The following is a 20,155-nucleotide window of genomic DNA, read 5'->3' as shown; positions in this document are numbered from 1 at the left end:
TCAAAGAAATTCCTGTTACAAGCACGTAACCTTTTTTAGTCTTTGGAGTCAGTGTCCGGTTGGATGGGAAAGGTTAGGAGCAATTTATTTTCTTTGGTAGTTGTTACATCTTTGCAGTACCTGTTTATCTTAGTATACAATGAAGTTGCCTGCTCATAAACATAAACAGTAACAAATCTCTCGATAATATTCACTGCATCGTAAACGTAGAAGTCCAGCTAGTCACTGACGTTGTTTAAAGTACATTTTAGTAGGTAAATATACAGCTTTATACGTGAAATTAACACTTGGCCAACTCTAAGTTTCGTAATTTTGCCTCAATTCAGAATTAATACAATACAATGCAATTACTTATTCGACTCACTCATTAATTAACCAGTGAGGTTTGAAGCGATATTTATGATGTACTTATCATCAGGCATGTAAATCCTGTTACATGTGTTGAAACATTACTTAGGAATACGCGCAAATAATACAGGCATATGAAACATGTCATGTACATAAAAGCATTAAGCAAATAAAAGAATCAAAAGATTTCATGTTAAACAGCACATTTCAATTTAACGTAATATAAAAGTAGGGATATCCATCCGCATTACAAATATCGATTGTTATACGGTTATATCACTTGTTTGTATTTCACTGTTATTGTCTAACCTGCTTTCAGAAAAAACTTGATAATGGCACTTTGAAGCCGAAATCATGATTGTGTAAGTGTAAATGTAACACTGTAAATAAACAACAGTCTAATGGCGGTACTTACTTTAAAGAAACATCACAGATATCCTCAATAATTTCCATGTCGGTGGTGTTTGGTGGCCAGAGGAAGTGTTTAAACTCAAAAGAGGGTTCCTGGAGCCACTCTGTAGCTATTCTGGACGTGTGGGGTGTCGCATTATCCTGCTAGAACTGCCAAGTTCGTCGGAATGCACAATGGACAGGAATGGATGCAGGTGACAGGACAGGATACTTATGTACGTGTCACCTGCCAGAGTCGTATCTAGACGTATCAGGAGTCCCATATCGCTCCAACTGCACACGCCCCACACCATTACGGAGCCTCCACCAGCTTGAACAATCCCCTACCGACATGCAGAGTCCATGGATTCGTGAGGTTGTCTCCATACCTGAACACATCCACTCGCTCGATACAATTTGAAACGGAACTCTTCCGACCAGGCAACATGTTTCCAGTCATCATCAGTCCAATATCGACGTTGACGAGCCCAGGCAAGGCGCAAAGCTTTGTGTCGGGCTGTCATCAAGTGTACATGAGTCGGCCTTCAGCTCCGGAAGCCCATATCAATGTTGTTTCATTGAATGTTAGAACGCTGACACTTGTTGATGTCCCAGAACTGAAATCCTGAAATCTGCAGCAATTTGCTGAAGGATTGCACTTCTGTCACGTTGAACGATTCTCTTCGGTCGTCGTTGGTCCCATTCATGCAGGATGTTTTTCCAGCAGCACCGATGTCGGAGATTTGATATTTTCGCTGATTCCTGATATTCACGGTACACTCGTGAAATGGTCGTACGGGAAAATCCCCACTTATCGCTACCTCGGAGATGCTGTGTCCCATCGCTCGCGCGGATACTTTAACATCACTTTAAAACTCATTTAAATTTTGATAACCCGCCATTGTAGCAGCAGTAACCGATCGAACAAGTGTGCCAGACACTTGTTGTCTTATGTAGGCGTTGCCGACAGCAGCGCCTTATTCGACCTATTTGCATACCTTTGTATTTGAATACGGATGGCTATACCAGTGTATTCGTCGCTTCAGTGCATAAAGTGGTTATACTACGTCGTGGTGAGCCACACAACACCACATTATCACAAAACACTTAATCAGGTTGTGGAGCAGCTGCGTTCTCGAAGTACTCGAGGAGAATTTAGCTTCCGTGATCCGAAAGTAACTTATTAATGCAAAGAGTGGCTTACCTCTGAGTATTAGTTACTACAAATATGGATCGTCTTATTCATGACTGTAATTTTCAGCAACTGATGACTGAAAAATTTATCCCGAAAGAAGAAAAAAAGGAAAAAAGGAACAAGTATTCAGTTAAGTTACTTCTAGATAATGCATTTTTGCAAGGCCTTATCGCTGTACACGTGTATTACACTACGGAACTATTATTTAATTAAAGTGAATTTATGAACCGAGCAGAACCTCAACTGGATTCAAAACTAGGCGAATACCAAGGTGAATTCAGAAAAGGTCGATCATGCGTAGAACAAATCCTTAACTTGAAAAACTCAATAAAATATTCGCAGAGTACTTCAAACAAAAGTTATATCATCACGTTTGTCGACTTTAAAAAAGCATATGACACTGTAGACCGAGAATCCCTTTTTGAAGTATTAGCAGAATTTGGAGTAGATCAAAAGACAACAAACATCATAAAATAAACACTCACGGAGACCAAATACAAAGTAAAATTTATGGGAGAATTGAGCACAGAATTTGAAATAGACACAGGAGTACGACAAGGGGATGCACTGTCCCCAGTGCTCTTCAATTGTGCTCTAGAAAAAGTTGTTAGAGAATGGAGAAAAGCAGGTGCACCAGCACACAGACTGGGACCAAGGCGCAAGGGCATAGAATTAGACTGTTTAGCATTTCCTGATGACATGGCACTGATCGCACAAGACATTACATATGCACAGAAACAGCTAGAATTATAAGAGCAGGCAGCAAAAATAGGATTACAAATTTCATTTGAAAAAACAAAGTTTATGACTGACATCAAAGATGAACCTTCTGATCTAAAAATTGGTAATAACTACATCTCTCGAGCAAAAAAATTTAAATATTTAGGTGAATGGATTGAAGAAAATTGTAATGAAAAGAAATCTGTCAGATCAAGAGTCCAGAAAATGGAGACGGCGTTTCAATTAACAAAAAACATTTACAACTAAAATAGTCTCTCGTGGAACTACAAAATACGACACTACACAACAGTAATTAAATCCGATGCACTCTACGCATCTAAGACACTAAACCTTCAACACAGAACACTAAAAGACGAATTAGAAGTGAAAGAATGTAAAATGAGGAAAATCCTAGGACCAAGAACTAAAGATGGTGTGCATTATCCAAAACCCAATGCAGAAATATATAAAAATATCTCCAAAATAACAGACACAATGCGCATGAGAAGAATCCAATTCAGGGGGCGTTTAGAAAGAATGGACTCAAACAGGTTAAGGCACAAAATCCATACATTTTTTAAAGAACAAAACTACAAGACCGAACTGGTACAAACAGACGGAAAAATACCTTAGAGAATTAGGGTCTCCAAATCCACATGATAGAAATTAAATCAGGGTTTTGAGGAAGAAGAGAGAAAAACTAACCGACATACGTGGTCTACGCAACGAAAGCTAGCCCATTCGTTGTTTATGAAGGAATACTGGGCGAAAAGAAAGGCCAACAAATGTTGATTACGCGTGGTCCTAAGTGATCCATCCGCGAAGAAGAAGAAGAAGAAGAATGGTATGAATTTGGAATAAAGGTAAAACATTTTATTAATCTTGTAATTATTATTATGCCTTAGAAATACCGAAGTTTTACACAGACTGCACTGATTAATTTTAGATGACACACGTACTGCGTCCAGTCACAGCCAAGTGAAGAACAGTTGAGCAACGTACATTTGAAAATCATGTAAGATGCAGAATCTGCTTGGCGAATGAAAAACCCTTCCAGAACCCGATCGCGAAATACTTGCAGTTCACAAACAGAACGGAAATGCCGCACTGAATCGCATTCGCGAGAGCCACTCTGCCACAAATTCAGTAATTGAGCTGGACAAATCTTTAGAAGCCGACTTGGCTCACCCCGCATTCGGTTAAGCAAAAGTGTTGCCCTTTATCCAGAATCGTTGCGTTCAATAAAATATCTCACACGCACAATCCATTGCTGCTTGCACATACATGTAGCTTTCTCTCTCTCTCTCTTCCTCTTCCTCAGAACCTGTAAATGCAACCACTTTCAATAGCACACGATTTCACACCGCAACGTCATGAAGTTGTTCTCTCCTACAGGTACGAACAGAGAAGCGATAGCTTTGTTCTACTTAGAAACTTGCGAAGCATGCCCACCGTTTTGGTCGCCTGCATACCCTCTTGACTTAGGCAGCAGATGTATTAATGTAGCAAAAGTCGATCAGTGGGCTCAGAGTTAAGGGCCAAAGCTCAGACGTACTAAAAGTAACTATACGACTCACTAGCGCTAGTGTAGCTCTACCACATTGAAGGCGACATTTGCAGGGCAATGCTTCCTGCACTTGACATTCATAAGGACTCTGGGAGCCTACTGTTAGGAAAAAGTGTGAAAATGAAGTCGCTAGCTCAAGTCATGTTGGAGATTCCAATCACTGAGGTACAAATAATTCGAAGGAAAATACGATAAAATTGTGGAAAGGAAGATAGATAAAATTATGTCATACAAAAATTAATTAAAGCCTGAAAAATAAGCTCAAAAGACAGACATGTTGTGAGTGCCACGAAATATGAAACCTTAACCGAAGCTGAAAAACTTAATGAATGATACAATAATCTCACTGTCTGAGACTTCGGAAGTTTCATGCAACTATCTTGATTCGGTAATTTGATGCATTTTCGCCCCTATTTGTAAGAATGAGCCCTACATTCTTCAGTATATACAAACTGCTCCCCGTATTTCGATGGAGATATAATACAGAAAACTGGCAATTTTCATTCATTTAAGACAGACTCAGCGGGGATTGTTAAGTAAACAGCCTTTCATTTTGTTTAGTGCTTTCCCTTTCGTTGTCTGTCATACCCTTTAAATAATACCTCAGTACTCATATTCGTCCATGCAAATGGCGGTCTTCAATTCGGGAAGAGTTTCCTCGTTTCTCCGCTATGGTGTGCTGGCGGCTTAAGTAAAGGTTGCTAGCAGATAATCGATACGAAATAAACTGTCTTATGAAAGCTGGCAAATATATAAATATAACACGCAACTTTCCGTACATTTAGAAACAGCTTTTGGCTAGATAAAATACAGACAAAATAGGATGATTTATTTAAGAGAAAGAACTTAACAAACTGAGCAAGTCAATAACGTGTTGGCCAACTTCTGGTCCTAATGCGAGCAATTATTCCGCTTGCCACTGATTGACGGAGTTGCTCGATGTCCCCCTGAGAAATATTGGGCCAAATTCTGCACAGTTAGCTAGCTGGATTGTAAAAATCCTGAGCTGATTGGAGGGCCCAGCCCATAATACTCCTAACCTTCTCAATTGGAAAGAGATCCGGCTACCTTGTTGGCCAACGTACAGTTCGGTAAGCACAAAGACAAGTAGCAGAAATACTCCCCGTGTGCGGGCGGGTGTCGCATTGCTGAAATGTAAGACCACGGTGTCTTGCCGTGAAGGGCAATAAAACAGACTGTGTGAGATAGTCGAATCACCGCTGTGATGTAAGGGTGCCGCGGCTTACAACCAGACATGGAATGGGACCCCAGACCATTACCTCTGGTGGTCGGGCCGGATGGTGGGTGACGTCACATTGTTATCCCGCCTCTGTCCAGGTCGTCCAAGATACGGCTTCTCTGGTCAGCGGTGCTCAATTCGGAGTGAGACTCATGACCGAAGACACTTATGCTCCGGTCAATGAGATTACAGGTCTGGAGACGACCTGGACTGCCGTAGGATACCATTGTGATTGTCACTCGCCATATGGTCCGACAACCAGGAAGGTTGGTCTGGGGCGCCTCTTCTTTTCATAGCAGGACCCCTCTGTTTGTCATCAGCGGCACCCTTACAGCACAGAGGTTCGTCGACAAAATATTCTACGCCTCGTTTTGTTGCCATTCATGGCAAGCTACCCTGGGCTTACATTTCAGCAAGATAACATTCCCCCCCCCCTCCCACCCCAACCCCCGCCCACCACCCCACCCCTCCCTGAACACCAGGAGCGTTCTGCTGCTTGTGTTTGTGATTCCAAACTTTGGCTAACAAAGTCGCCGTATCTCTCCCCAGTTCAGAACGTCTGTAGCGTTATGGGTAGGGACGTCTAGCCATCTCGGGGTTTCGACGATCTAACACGCCAATTGAACTGAATTTGGTTCGATATCCCTCAGGAGGAAATCCAACCACTCTGTCAAGCAATTCCAAGCCGAATAATTACTTTCATATGAGTCCGAGGTGGCCTAAAGCGTTATCGACTTGCTCAGTTTGTGGAGCTCATTCTCTTGAATAAATCGTCGAATTTTTCTGAAGCTGTAATAATTTGTTTGTCTTTACAACTACAACACATTCACCGAATTTGATCCCATTCGGATAATTCCTTCTTGGTACGGTCCTTTTTTTTCTTTTTCATAGAACGTATACGCATTTTTAGTAACTGCAAAGACGGATTCGAAATACCTAATGTAGTGACACAGAAACGGACACCATGACCGCATTAGTGAAGAATATTGTGCTTTATTCTTGTGCCATTTTGTTACAGGGACAGGAAGACGAAAATCAGTCTCACCAGAAATTTGTGTACGTAACTTAAGTATCACGTTGTTACACGAGCAAGAACAGGAAAATCAGTATTCCCTGTACATATTGCATTGTGTGCTACGTTGTTGCAGCTACAAGATGAAGACAACCCGTCGCTGATTCCAATCGTGCGAGCCCTGCCCAAAGTTGTGAATCCTGGACAGACCACAGAGCCAGACGAGGAACTCACCTACGACGAGATCTTCTCCGGCTACCCCGTCGACGACTACTACTATTACAACGGCAGCTTCACCACTCCGCCCTGCACAGAGACCGTCATGTGGTTCGTCTATCCCCCTCTGAATGGCGTCTCCGAATCGCAGGTGTGTTATTCAGCGCTCTAGCATTACTGATTCAAATGACACCTGTCTGGTTTTTGTTGCTGCTCCGCTATCAGATTTCGCCGTACACTGTACATTACTACACGCGGAATCGAGCGACATAACACGGTAGTTAACACAATGGGGATGTGATTTGCTTCTGCAGTCGCTAGTCTCATTGTGCCAGTAACCAGCGAAGCGAGAAGCGCCAATTGACGCGGATGAACAGACAACAGAGATCTGAACGCTCGTTTTGAGGGTCCTTCCGACTGTGACTCCATCCCAAAAACTGCACCTCTGGCTCGGCACGCACAAAACCAGGAGACATCTTAAGGAGAGACTCTACCCAATAATTTAACTTTCCTTCTACTTTGCCAGTTTGAACCGCTGTTTAAAATAGTGTACATCATATAAAGATGTAGCAATTCCCAAGCTTAGTAGTGCAGGCTTCATTGGTTTCTTAGTACCAAATTTTTAATGTGAGTTTTAATGGTTTGTTTGAAAGTCAAATTTATGTATTCAGTCTTCAATTTTTACATTTTAGTTTCTTTAGGTATATTCACCACACATTGTTCAGCAATTCTATGCATTCATCTTACGAGAAAAAATTCAGCATTTTTCCTAAATTTCAAACAAATTTTCTTTAATTATCAGTACGTAAATGTGACAATGAAATTGACAAACTACACTGTCACTAATACTAATGCATACAAGCATACAAATACCTCAAGACCACTTCCTACAAAAATATCGTTGAGATTGGTTAATATTTATGTTTAAAAAGTTGGCACTGAACGTAGAAAAACAAACTTATGGGACAATGGATTCTAAATTTTACTAAAACATGAATGCTAGTAGAAGACACATGTTGTTGTTGTTGTGGTCTTCAGTCCTGAGACTGGTTTGATGCAGCTCTCCATGCTCCTCAATCCTGTGCAAGCTTCTTCATCTCCCAGTACCTACTGCAGCCTACATCCTTCTGAATCTGCATAGTGTATTCATCTCTTTGTCTCCCTCTAGGATTTTTACCCTCAACGCTGTCCTCCAATACTAAATTGGCGATCCCTCGATGTCTCAGAACATGTCCTACCAACCGATCCCTTCTTCTAGTCAAGTTGTGCCACAAGCTCCTCTTCTCCCCAATTCTATTCAATACCTCCTCATTAGTTATGTGATCTACCCATCTAATCTTCAGCATTCTTGTGTAGCACCACATTTCGAAAGCTTCTATTCTCTTCTTGTCTAAACTATTTATCGTCCACGTTTCACTTCCATACAAGGCTACACTCCATACAAATACTTTCAGAAACGACTTCCTGACATTTAAATCTGTACTCGATGGTAACAAATTTTTCTTCTTCAGAAACGCTTTCCTTGCCATTGCCAGTCTACATTTTATATCCTCTCTACTTCGACCATCATCAGTTATTTTGCTCCCCAAATAGCAAAACTCCTTTACTACTTTAAGTGTCTCATTTCGTAATCTGATTCCCTCAGCATCACCCGACTTAATTCGACTACATTCCATTATCCTCGTTTTGCTTTTGTTGATGTTCATCTTATACCCTGCTTTCAGGACACTTAATACCCATTACAATTCACCAGCACCACACGTTTTCCCTTCCTTCTCACGTAAGGCTTCTTCTTGTTGTAATTACAAGACCAAGGTAGACTTTTTCTTGTATCCTTTCTTCTACATGCAGCATATTGAGGACTGCTTGTTCAGTCGATCTTTAGATAAGGAGATCTTCTTCAGGGAAGTGATAAAGTGCATATTGAACTGCGAAACAGTTTTAAGACCCAAGATGACACTGTACAAACTTGCATTTCGATTTTGTGTCGTGCCAGCAGTGCATCTTGCCAGTAGTGCATCAGACGCAAGTCTCTGATAGACAGGTACTGTCTTGGCCACTTTGGTAGCTGCCATTGGGGCATGGCCCTTTCGCGCAGTTCATATTTCAAATATTTCTTAGACGTACATGCAATTCCAATAAAGCCAAGCAATTTTGGGATGTAAGAGTAAACACTCCAAAGAAGTGAAATAGCCATTAAAATTGCTTTGAAAAAAACTGAAGTTTCAGGGTGGAGTCTTCATTTAAGCGATGGGCCCTTGTTGTTGACATCGAGTTTTCCATAAACAGTGTTGCATCAGGCCCGCTGTAGATACAAGGTTGCTAACTTCCACTTGTGCTACCTCATAACCCAGCAGTTTCCAGGCTTGTCAAAAGTATTCAAACAGGTAATCACCACTCTAGCAAGGGAGAAATAAAAACGTTCAGCCTCGCTCACACCAAACGCCGTGAAAGTGACAATCGTTGATGTTGTTTACATCAAAAGTGTCATGGAACCTTCCATCGCGGGGACAGTGGAGGGAGACAAGCACGCTTCAGATAGTTCCGGGATGGTCTCGGAAATGTGTCATGTGGGACTGGTCGCTGTCCCCAGCTCAGAAGAAGGTGGATAAGGAGATCCTGGCCCATAAAACACCATTTTTTATTCTATGGTGTAGTACTGTATTGGGGCCGAATAGGTCTCTTCAAAAAGTCATACAATCGGTGAAATATGACTTTGTTACCCAAATTGATCACTTGACGCTAGTCGAATTTATTTCCATCATCAGATATCCAATTACACAGAATGTCGCAGGATACGACAGGCTTTGGTGGTCTCTATATGGAACTTAAGATGACCGACATGAGCACTGTGTCACCTTTTATTACAATTACATCTAGTGCACTAGGATATGTGATGATGGAAATAAATCCGAAACGTGTCAAGTGAGCTATTTGAGCGATAAAGTCATTTATCAATAGCTGTATGACTTCTTTGAAGCTCCAATGCATTGTTGTTGTTGTGGTCTTGTGTACAAAGACTGGCGTGATGCAGCTCTCCATGCTACTCTATCCTGTGCAGGCGTCTTCGTCTCCGAGTAATTACTGCAACCTGCGTCCTTCTGAATCTGCTTACTGTATTCATCTCCTGGTCTCCCTCTACGGTTTTCATTGCCCACGCTTCCGTCAGTACTAAATTGGTGACCCTTGATGCCTCAGAATGTGTACTACCAGTCGATGCCTTCTTCTACTCAGGCTGTACCACAAATTTCTCTTCTCCCCAATTTTGTTCAGTACCTCCTCAGCATACGAATGCATTGTTTCGTGGCGATATTTACTGATAAAATTTCTCGGGGTTCCAGCGGAATTCTCCTCACCATTGACAATAGCCGAGGAGAAATTGGCCGAAAGCCCGTGTATTTTAAACCACTGGACGCGGCTGGAAGCCCGAGAAAATTTTATCCCCTTCTCGTTAGTTACATGATCTACCCATTTAGTCTTCAATATTCTTCTGCAGCACCACATCTCAAAAGCCTCTATTCTCTTATTGTCACACTTAAATCTATAGTCGATGTTAACAAACCTCTCTTGCTCAGGAACGCCTTTCTTGCCACTGCCATCTACTTTTTACAGCCTCTCTGCTTCGACCGTCATGAGTTATTTTGCTTCCCAAATAGCAAAACTGATTTCCTAATCTAATTCTCTCAGCATCACCCCGTTTAATTCGACTACATTCCATTATCCTCGTTTTGCTTTTGTTGATGTTCATCTTATATCCATCCTCCTTTCAAGACACTGCCCAATCCGTACACCTGCTCTTCCAATGCACGAAATTTCGTGTTCCAACTGTATATGTATTGCTGACAGCTCCAGATGAATGGTGGGGGGAGGGGAGTGGAAAGAAGAGGGAAGAGGGGCCAGGGAGAAGAAGGTTTTAAGAGTGGCATGCGAAGAACACAGTGGTCATATTTAATCTGAAAATGTCACAGAACAACAGTCTATTGGAACAAATTTACATCTCCGGTAGTCTGACAGATAATGTTACATATACATCTAGTTACGCTCGTATCCTATTATCCTCTGTGCACTTGAATATCTGATGTTGTGAATGGAAATACACTTTATCTTAGACTATTTAGCGTCATCTCTTCTGGAATATTTCTTTTATTCATCCCCAATGTCATCATAAGAGTTAGGATTCTGCTCAAGAGTTGTTCTGCCAATGGTACGCCTATAAAATAATTATCTATAGTAACATTTCCGGCTGCACCAGTAATATTGCTTCGAAGGTTCTTCACTGTGGTAAGGCCTAAATATTGCAGAGGTGACTGGTCTGGTTGTCCTCCTTCATATACAGTCCCATCAATGGTACAACTTTCCACGCTCATTTGACATATTATATTGTACAAATCTACAACAGATCGTAAATGGAACTAGTTGTCTTCCGACTGTAAAATTAATTTTGAGTCTCATTTCTGTCCTGCACTGTCCCATAAATATTTCCCATTCATACAATACAGCAGCAAGCTTATCGGTTTGTAACTTAGCATCTCTTGTACCTACGAAAACTAATGAATCCTCTTATTGCCTCTAACAGACTCATGGACATGGTAGCCCTATATGACGAATTGCAAAACTTTCTCAAAAAAGTTCCCTGATTGTAAAATGTCAGGCCTTACCTTCTCGACTACGACACAAAATTTCCCAGAAGAATTACACTTCTTCTCTAGTTAACTCATACCAGTTTATCATTTTGGTACACACACTATTCTTGCCTCTAAGTTTGTGCAGCTCACAATTTCATCCACAGTGCCTAAAGGATCCTAAATATCTTTGAGTGTGTGAGCGACTATACCCTTCGCTGGTCCTGGTATAAATTTCACTAGATTACGTGCAGACATTTTATGTTGCACTAGAGGGCTTTTACTCCATTTGGAACAACAAGTATGTTGGTAGTTTCACCGATTATTTGTCTAAAGGCACTATTATGTTCATCACCATCTCCATCACCTCCACCACCACCACTATTTTGCTCTTCATCTAAAGAGTTGCATGCCGCTGCCTTACAAAGAACTTCACGGATTTCATCCGAAGCAGTGCTTACATCTGGAAGGAAATCGTCATCCTTAGCTCTCCACCGAGTAACAACTGATTTAAGATTTGGGTTTCAAAAACATATGCTGTCTTCTGTCCTGCTTGGTTTTTTAGATGTAGATTCAGGCATTCTAGCTGAATAAGAATAATATGAATAATTAGTGCCTCTTCTCCTATGGACTGTAGGAATATAACTGCTGTTGATGTTATTGTTTCGTGCTTCAAATGAGTGAGTATCGAATGTCAATCACATTTCTATACTGCTTCACACGCTGGAAACTACCTAGCTCAATATTTTGCTCTCTTACACAACAGAGTAGTAAGCTATCTGACAGTTAATTAAGCTGCAAGTTATAACAATGTTTTTTCTGCAGTCACAAAAATGAGTATGTGTTCCAATAAAATATTCTCTGAATTCCAACGAAATGTAATTGATTACAGCCCAATCTGATTTAATGACACCACAACGTGAACCAGTGGGTCCATCGGACACAGGTTATGTAAAAGTGTTGTTATATGTGAGCTCAGAAAATACACTGAGGTGACAAAGGTCATGGCATACCTCCTAATATAGTGTCAGACCTCCTTTGGCACAGCCCAGGCCGCATCTCGACGTGGCATGGACTCAACAAGTCCCCGTCATAAATATAGCCATTATGTCTCTACAGGGTGGAGAAACATTGTGTCGTGAAATTTTAACCCTGGGTAGCGGATGCCAGTAGGAATCAAAATTAGGTCTACAACGCACAATTTTCAAACTACGGAAACTTGGCATCACGCGCCCTGATTAGCCGCGGGAATGTCCTGTTGCCCGATGCTCTGGACAACGCATGGCCGCAAATGCTCTGCCTGCCGGAGATCACGATGTATCCAAGGAGGACCGCACGCTCAATGGTAGCGCTCCAGCCTTCGACTCTAGGGTCCTGGGAGCGAATCAGCACGGGTCCCGACACATCCATTGTAGTTTCATGATAAGACGTGCCGGGAAAAAACCCGTCAACTCCTCTTTCACAAATTTGGTCCGCCCTGAAAAGGGCGTTTTTTGAAGCTAGAACGTTGTTTACTTAAAGCAGGTGCTCGAACTGGCGACCCTCTGACGCGACACAAGCTTGGTAACGTCAAACGGTGTTTTGCCGAACTCTTTCAGAGATTCCTGGCATTGAACTGATGTGATTGACGCATGTTGAATGCGATCCATTAATTCCTCTTCGTTCCTTGGTAGTTCACGTCCGGGTGGGTGGACTAGAACCTTGAAGAATCGCCACAGGAAAAAGTCTGGTGGCGTGAGGTCCTTGATCGTTCCACGAGCACCTCTGCCAACTAGCCGTCCGTCTAAGAGATCAGTTAATATCTGCGCACAACACGACTGTTACGTGCGGGAGCACCATCATGCTGCAACCACATGCGTAGCCACATGTCCAGGGGAACATCTTCCAGCAGGCCAGGTAGAGTTTCTTGCAAAAAGTGAAGGTAATTTGCTCCGATAAGTCGAGGAGGGAGACGGACCGCTCCAATCAGATGGTCACGCACAACGCCTGCCCAAATGTTAAACGAAAATCGTTCCTGGTGTCCGTGAACGTATGTGACGTGATGTTTTCTTTTGTGGCGGCGTTCGTAGCGACAAACAATTCGCTGTAGAAACGGCTTACGAAGTCACCGCCACACCTTTAATAGCGGGCCGACCGGTCCGCTGGAACAGTGAACAGAAAGATGTAAACCCAAACACTCTGATTAAATAAAAGTCGGTACTTATCTTTATTAACGAAGATACAGAAACACAGTAGTGAACTCCGTGTCTACAGAAATCTGTCTAGTTCGAGTCGGAGCGGCTAGGTCAGCGTCGGCTGACGACAAACAACAACTCTGCTGCGATGAACACACAACTGACCAGCAAGTACACAGATCGGTGGCGAGAATACAACTGAGCGGCGAATACAGAACTGCCCTAGCGCTCGCGACTCCAGCGCTTAAGAAGCCAGAAGCCAGCGGTGGCGCGCGCAGACTTGCGGCGATTTCCTGTCTCGCTGGCGCTGCTTATGCGGACGGCGTCCGGACTTTGATGCTGCCAACCTTTTGGCAGCGGGCTCGGGTGGCATTACTGGCTAGGATATAACATTTTCATCTTGCCGAGTAATGAACGTTTCGAGTGTTGTGAAGGCCATCTCGATGGAAGGTGCACTCGTCGGTAAACATCACAATGGCGGGGAAGTCGGATCTCGCGCAACACGTAGCAGAAACCACCGGCAAAACCTTAGCCTGTGTTCATAGTCCACCACAAGATTTAGGCCTTGGGCAGGGTGGAAACTGAATAGATGTTGCCCGTCGTCCTTGAAAACCTCCCAGACTAACCGATAAGCTCTTGAATACTACGGGGTGGCCGAGTGGTTCTAGGCGCTACAGTCCGGAGCCGCGCGACCGATACGGTCACAGGTTCGAATCCTGCCTCGGGCATGGATGTGTGTGATGTCCTTAGGTTAGTTAGGTTTAAGTAGTTCTAAGTTCTAGGGGACTGATGACCTCAGCAGTTAAGTCCCATAGTGCTCAGAGCCATTTGAACCATTTGAACCATCTTGGATACTTGTCGTAGGTGCATCTTCGTAGTGCTCGAGGACTCTTCAAATGTAGCTTGCCGTCGTGTTCGAGATCTTCCAGCATCACCATGACATCCCGCTAACGACCCTGTTTCGCCAAGTCGCCGGTGAATTGCTGTAAACGTTTGCTGGTGTGGGTGGCGTCTTACTGGGTACCGTTCCTCATACAACCGTCGAGCTTCATGCGCATTACCGTCGGCTAGTCCATAAACAAAAACCATATCTCGTTGTTCTTCAAACGAATATACTGTTCCGCCATGCTTACTGTATGACTAAATCGCAGGTGACGTATTTGTGCTCCGAAACGAAGCTTATGTGTGAATGCCTCTGGATTGAGGCGGGGACTAACAGCAAGACTTATTCGACACGTGTGCGTATCACGTGGCGGCAGTGACAGAGCGAGGGACGTTTGTATGTGGGAACCGACAACAATAGCGCTGCCCCTCAACCGGAAAATGGCTATGGGGTGATCCCATGGACAATCGGAGCGCGTGGTGCCAAGTTTCCTTAGTTTAAAAATGGTCCGTTGTCGACCTACACGACGTTAGTAACTCTGGTTCGTACTGACATCAGCTATCCAGGGTTAAAATTTCGTGACACAATTTTTCTCCACCATGTATAGTCAACCGTAAATAAGAATGCGTTGCTGGTGTAGGATTTTGTGCATGAACTGACCTCTCGATTTTGTCCCATAAATTTCCGATGGGATTCATGTCGGGCTATCTCGGTGGGCAAATCATTCACTCGAACTGACCAGAATGTTCTTCAAACCAATCCCAAACAATTGTGGCCCATGGCTTGGCCACTCTCAACCAAAAATTCCATATTTTCTTGGGAACATAAAGTCCATGGATGGCTGAAAATGAGGTGGCCTAACATGACCAGAACCCAGTCCATTTCATGTAAACGCAGCCCATGCCATTATGGCGTCACAACCAGCTTGCACAGTGCCTTGTTGACAGCTAAGGTCCATGACTCCGTGAGGTGTGCGCCCCATTCGAACTTTACCATCAACTCTTAACAGTTTATACCGGGACTCATTTTATGAGGCCACGGTCCGTCTGATACGATCACGGTCCCAGGAGAGCCGCTGCGGACGACGTCGTACTGTTAGCAAAGACACACGCCATGGTCGTCTGCTGCCACAGCCAATTAACACCAAATTTCGTAGCACTGTCCAAGCGAATAGGTTCGTAGTACGTCCCTCAATGATTTCTGTAGTTATTTCACGCAGTGTTGCTGGTCTGTAAGCACTGGCAACCCTATACAAATGCCGCTGTTCTTGATCGTTAAATGAAAGCCATCGGCTACTGCGTTGTCGGCGATGAGAGGTAATGCCTGAAACATGGTATTCCCGGGATGCTCTTGACACTGTGGATACAGGAGTATTAGAATCCTTAAAAATTCCCAAAGTGGACTGTCCCATGCGTCTAGCACCAACTACCATGCACTGTCCTAGCGAATAGTTTCGTAGTACGTCCCTCAATTGTTTCTGTAGTTATTTCACGCAGTGTTGCTGGTCTGTAAGCACTGACAATCCTATACAAATGCCGCTGTTCTTGATCGTTAAATGAAAGCCTTCCGCTACTGCGTTGTCGGCGATGAGAGATAATGCCTGAAACATGGTATTCCCGGGATGCTCTTGACACTGTGTATACAGAAGTATTAGAATCCTTAAAAATTCCCGAAGTGGACTGTCCCATGCGTCTAGCACCAACTACCATTCCGCGTTGAAAGTCTGTCAGTTACGGCCATAATCACGCCGTAAACCTTTTCACATGGATCACCTGAGTACAAATGACTCTTCAAATGGCTCTGAGCACTATGGGACTTAACTTCTGAGGTCATCAGTCCTCTAGAACTTAGAACTACTTAAACCTAACTAACCTAAGGACATCACACACATCCATGTCCGAGGCAGGATTCGAACCTGTGACCGTAGCAGTCCCGCGGTTCCGGACTGAAGCGCCTAGAACCGCTCGTGACAAATTACTGATCCGCTGTTGCATTGCTCTTTTATACCTTGTGTATACCGCTATTCCACGACTTCTGTCACATAAGTGTAAAAGTAACAGTTGAAAGTATAAAACTAATTTCTAATAGTGTCTCTGATGTGTCACTGAATGTTGGATGAGAGCATACCTGATGGAGTGGGGGCTCAGATTTATGTCTTTCGTACAGAAGTTGAAAGTTAAAGCTGTCTCTGCGTCCAATGGACCAAGGGTATAAAAACTAGGGTAAATCATGCATTCTTCGAACTAGACCCACAATACGTAAAATTTCGTTATGTACTGCCTTCCATGGTGTTACAAACTCAAGATCCAGCAGTGTAATCCGGACAGTTCGTGCTTAATATTCAGTGTGGTGATAACCGGTGACTTACGTGTCCACAGCTGGAGGTGTTCCGGACTCTCCAGTCGACAAACGGCCCCTTGGTGAACAACTTCCGCTCCACGCAGCCGCTCAACGGCCGCAAGGTGATCAGGAGCAACAAAAGTTCCACGTGCCTCGGAGAGTGCGAGACGCGCAGCAAGTCAGTGCGGCGTCGCGCCGGCACACGTCACCAGGCAACAAAGTCTGGTCGCCATAGCAAGCACGGCGCCTCCAAGCATCACGGCGCAGCCCGTCGCCGACAGCACTAGTCGCCCGCCTTCGGTGCCTGCTGCACACAGCTGCTCCAGGATCCTCAGCAATACCAACAGGACTGTACTCACTAGACGCCTATACCTACACTTAGAATATTATCCTGCATCTACAGGCAAACTTAAATGAAGTTCCACCAAATATTACACTACAAGTACAAAATCGAATCTACTGAAAACAATTAACTCCAAGGAAACGAAGTACGAAATACGTAAAGGTACGTTTTCATTCAGCGAAACAGCCTCGCGAACAATTTAGAGAGTCAAATTTCGTGCAACATTACGTCGTCTCCACTGTGCTACGAGAGCCTGCTTCTCGGCCATACAAACCCCATTCGGCCGATGTGTCCGTATCAGAATGCCTTGCTTCTCTCGTTTCATATAGTACCAACGCCATTACTTGTTGCGAGCGAGACAGACACCTCGGGGAAACCCTCCATGTCATCCAAGACCATAAAACCGACTCGCATATGTTGGACAGCTAAGAAAGAGCAGAACACAACCGGGCAAGAAGGGATGAGGCGAGGATGGAATGATGATTCTTCAGCATCCAGTGTTACATCTTTTGTTCTTTCCGTTTTGGGCGCTTAAGCATTTATGCCATTTTCACTATACCAACTAAAATTAAAAAATAAATAAGTAAAACGATTGCTGAATCTGTGAGGGCGCATGGGGATGCAACTTCTGAGATTACAAAAGACCACGTTGAAATGGCTGTGTCGCCCAAATGGACATTTCACCGTTTGTGTGCCTGTTTCGCATATCGTTTCGACCTCCGTAAATGAAAACGGTTAAACAGCTGAAACTTCCTGGCAGATTAAAACTGTGTGCCCGACCGAGACTCGAACTCGGGACGAGGTACTGGCAGAAGTGAAGCTGTGAGTACCGGCCGTGAGTCGTGCTTCGGTAGCTCAGTGGTAGAGCACTTGCCCGCGGAAGGCAAAGGTCCCGAGTTCGAGTCTCGGTCGGGCACACAGTTTTAATCTGCCAGGAAGTTTCATATCAGCGCACACTCCGCTGCAGAGTGAAAATCTCATTCTGGTTAAACAGCTGTCTCGCGAAATAGCCTCGCACGTTTATTTCGCGAGCAGTTTCGTATAGTGTAAAGGTACCTTAAGACATTCGGAAATAGAGATTGTATAAATCTGAGGAGCAGACAAGGCAATTAATTTTTTATTTTTCTGTCGACCAGATTCCACAGCACTAACAGGAGCTGTTATCACGTAACTAGATATCCTCCTTTTTTACGCTAAACTAGAATACAGTTACCGCTGCCAAAACAGTAATATTTGTCATTGATTCACTCATAAAGACCTGCTGCAGAAGGACCAAATATGGATGCTTAATTATTTTGGAGCTTTGTGAAACGTCACATTCACTGCAGCTGCCTGTGGCAATGTATTAGAATGCTCATTTTTGTAATTTCCACAGAATATTTGGTGAAACTTTTTTATGACTTCCGTACCACACTCTCTTCTTATATCTGCACGTGTACAATAAAGAACTTTCGCATTCAAAAGCTGTTATTTTTCACAAAACTTACCCCCATCCTTTTCCTTCTTTGAGGCTTTCTCAACTATTATCACTACTTTACATGTGATACTCACTGGAAAATTTTTGACAAATAATTTATCGACAACACAAAATTACAAGGAAATAAATGTCGGAAGCAAGCTAAAAGATACAGATTTGTGATCCTCGTAAATGTGCTAAGAACAACAGTAACGAAGTTTATTCATTGAAGAGCCAAAGAAACTGGTAAACCTGCTTAATATCGTGTAGGGCCCCCGCAAGCATGCATAAGTGCCGAAACACGACGTGACATGGACTATAAGAACGTCTGAAGTAGTGCTGGAGGGAACAGACACCACGAATCCTGCAGGGCTGTCCATAAATCCGTAAGAGTACAGCGGCTGGAGATCTCTCTTGAACAGCACGTTGCAAGGCATCCCAGATATGCTCAATAATGTTCAAGTCTGGGGAGTTTGGTCGAAAGCGAAAGTGTTTAAACTCAAAAGAATGTTCGTGGAGCCACTCTGTAGCAATTCTCGGCGTGTGGGGTGTCGCATTGTCCTGCTGGAATTGCCCAAGTCCGTTGGAATGGACATGAATGGATGCAGGTGATCAGACAGGTTGCTTACGTACGTGTCAACTGTCAGAATCATATCAGGGGCCCATATCACTCCAACTGCACACTCCCCACACCATTAACAGAGCCTCCACCAGCTTAAACAGTCCCCTGCTGACAAGCAGGGTCCATGGATTCATGAGGTTGTCTCCATACCCATACACGTCCATCCGCTCCATACAACTTGAAATGAGACTCGTCCGACCAGACAACACGTTTCCAGTCACCAACAGCTTTGTGTCGTGCAGTCATCAAGGGTACACGAGTGAGCCTTCGGCTCTGAAAGCCCATATCGATGATGTTTGATTGAATGGTTCTCTCTATGACACTTGTTGATGGCCCAGTTTTGAAATCGGGAGCAATTTTCGGAAGGGTTGCACTTCTGTCACGTTGAAAGGTTCTCTTCATTCATTGTTGGTGCCGTTCTTGCAGAATCTTTTTGCGGCCGGAGCGATGTCAGGGTTTGATGTTTTACTGGATTCCTGATATTCACGGTACACCACATTCAAACTCACTCAACCTGCCATTGTAGAAGCGGTAAGCGATCTAACAACAGCGCTACACACTTGTTGTCTAATATAGGCGTTGTCGCAGCACCGTTTTTTGCCTGTTTATTGAATACGCATACCTATACCAATTTCTTTGGCTCTGGAGTGTATTTCTGCATGATTTTGAGTGCTCTCACGACTTACAATCAAATAACTATTCTTTAAATTTTAACTTTTTTACATTTTTTTACTATTAACTAGTTAACACATGAATCGTCTACTGAACCAGACAGGAATGGCTATCATATTGGAACTGATGACAGGCTATTCCAAAGATTCTAACTTTTTTGGGTGAATCGTTTGTGGTATTACCTTAATGCTGCAAGCTTATTTTTCGCACTTTGCGGTACAGCTAGCGAAGAAATTAACGAAATTTTGAAACAGCTTGCCCATCTGATGTGCTAACCTATAATTAAATGTAACTAAGACTTTTAAATGGTGCAATTATTTATGGAAGTTACTGTATACTTTTACCTATTCACACT

At 43.4% G+C, this 20,155-nt stretch overlaps 1 protein-coding gene and 1 non-coding gene across 2 annotated transcripts in view; both read left to right on the top strand.

Moving 5' to 3' along the window:
* LOC124776337 (carbonic anhydrase 1-like) overlaps nt 1-17,916 on the top strand; it is a 72,009-nt gene extending 54,093 nt beyond the window's left edge. Inside the window, exons 7-8 of the mRNA XM_047251279.1 lie at nt 6,609-6,839; nt 16,746-17,916. Coding sequence (XP_047107235.1) covers nt 6,609-6,839; nt 16,746-16,994 — 480 coding nt within the window. The 3' untranslated portion in view covers nt 16,995-17,916. The remainder of the gene's footprint in view (nt 1-6,608; nt 6,840-16,745) is intronic.
* Nucleotides 17,894-17,967, top strand: Trnap-cgg. Its single transcript has one exon. It is a non-coding gene; the product is annotated as a tRNA-Pro (tRNA).
* The last annotated feature ends 2,188 nt before the right edge of the window (nt 17,968-20,155 follow it).

This window comes from Schistocerca piceifrons, chromosome 2 (assembly GCF_021461385.2).
Source record: "Schistocerca piceifrons isolate TAMUIC-IGC-003096 chromosome 2, iqSchPice1.1, whole genome shotgun sequence".
In the NCBI taxonomy this organism is placed as follows: Eukaryota; Metazoa; Arthropoda; class Insecta; order Orthoptera; family Acrididae; genus Schistocerca; species Schistocerca piceifrons.
This window is presented reverse-complemented; position numbering and strand designations above follow the sequence as displayed.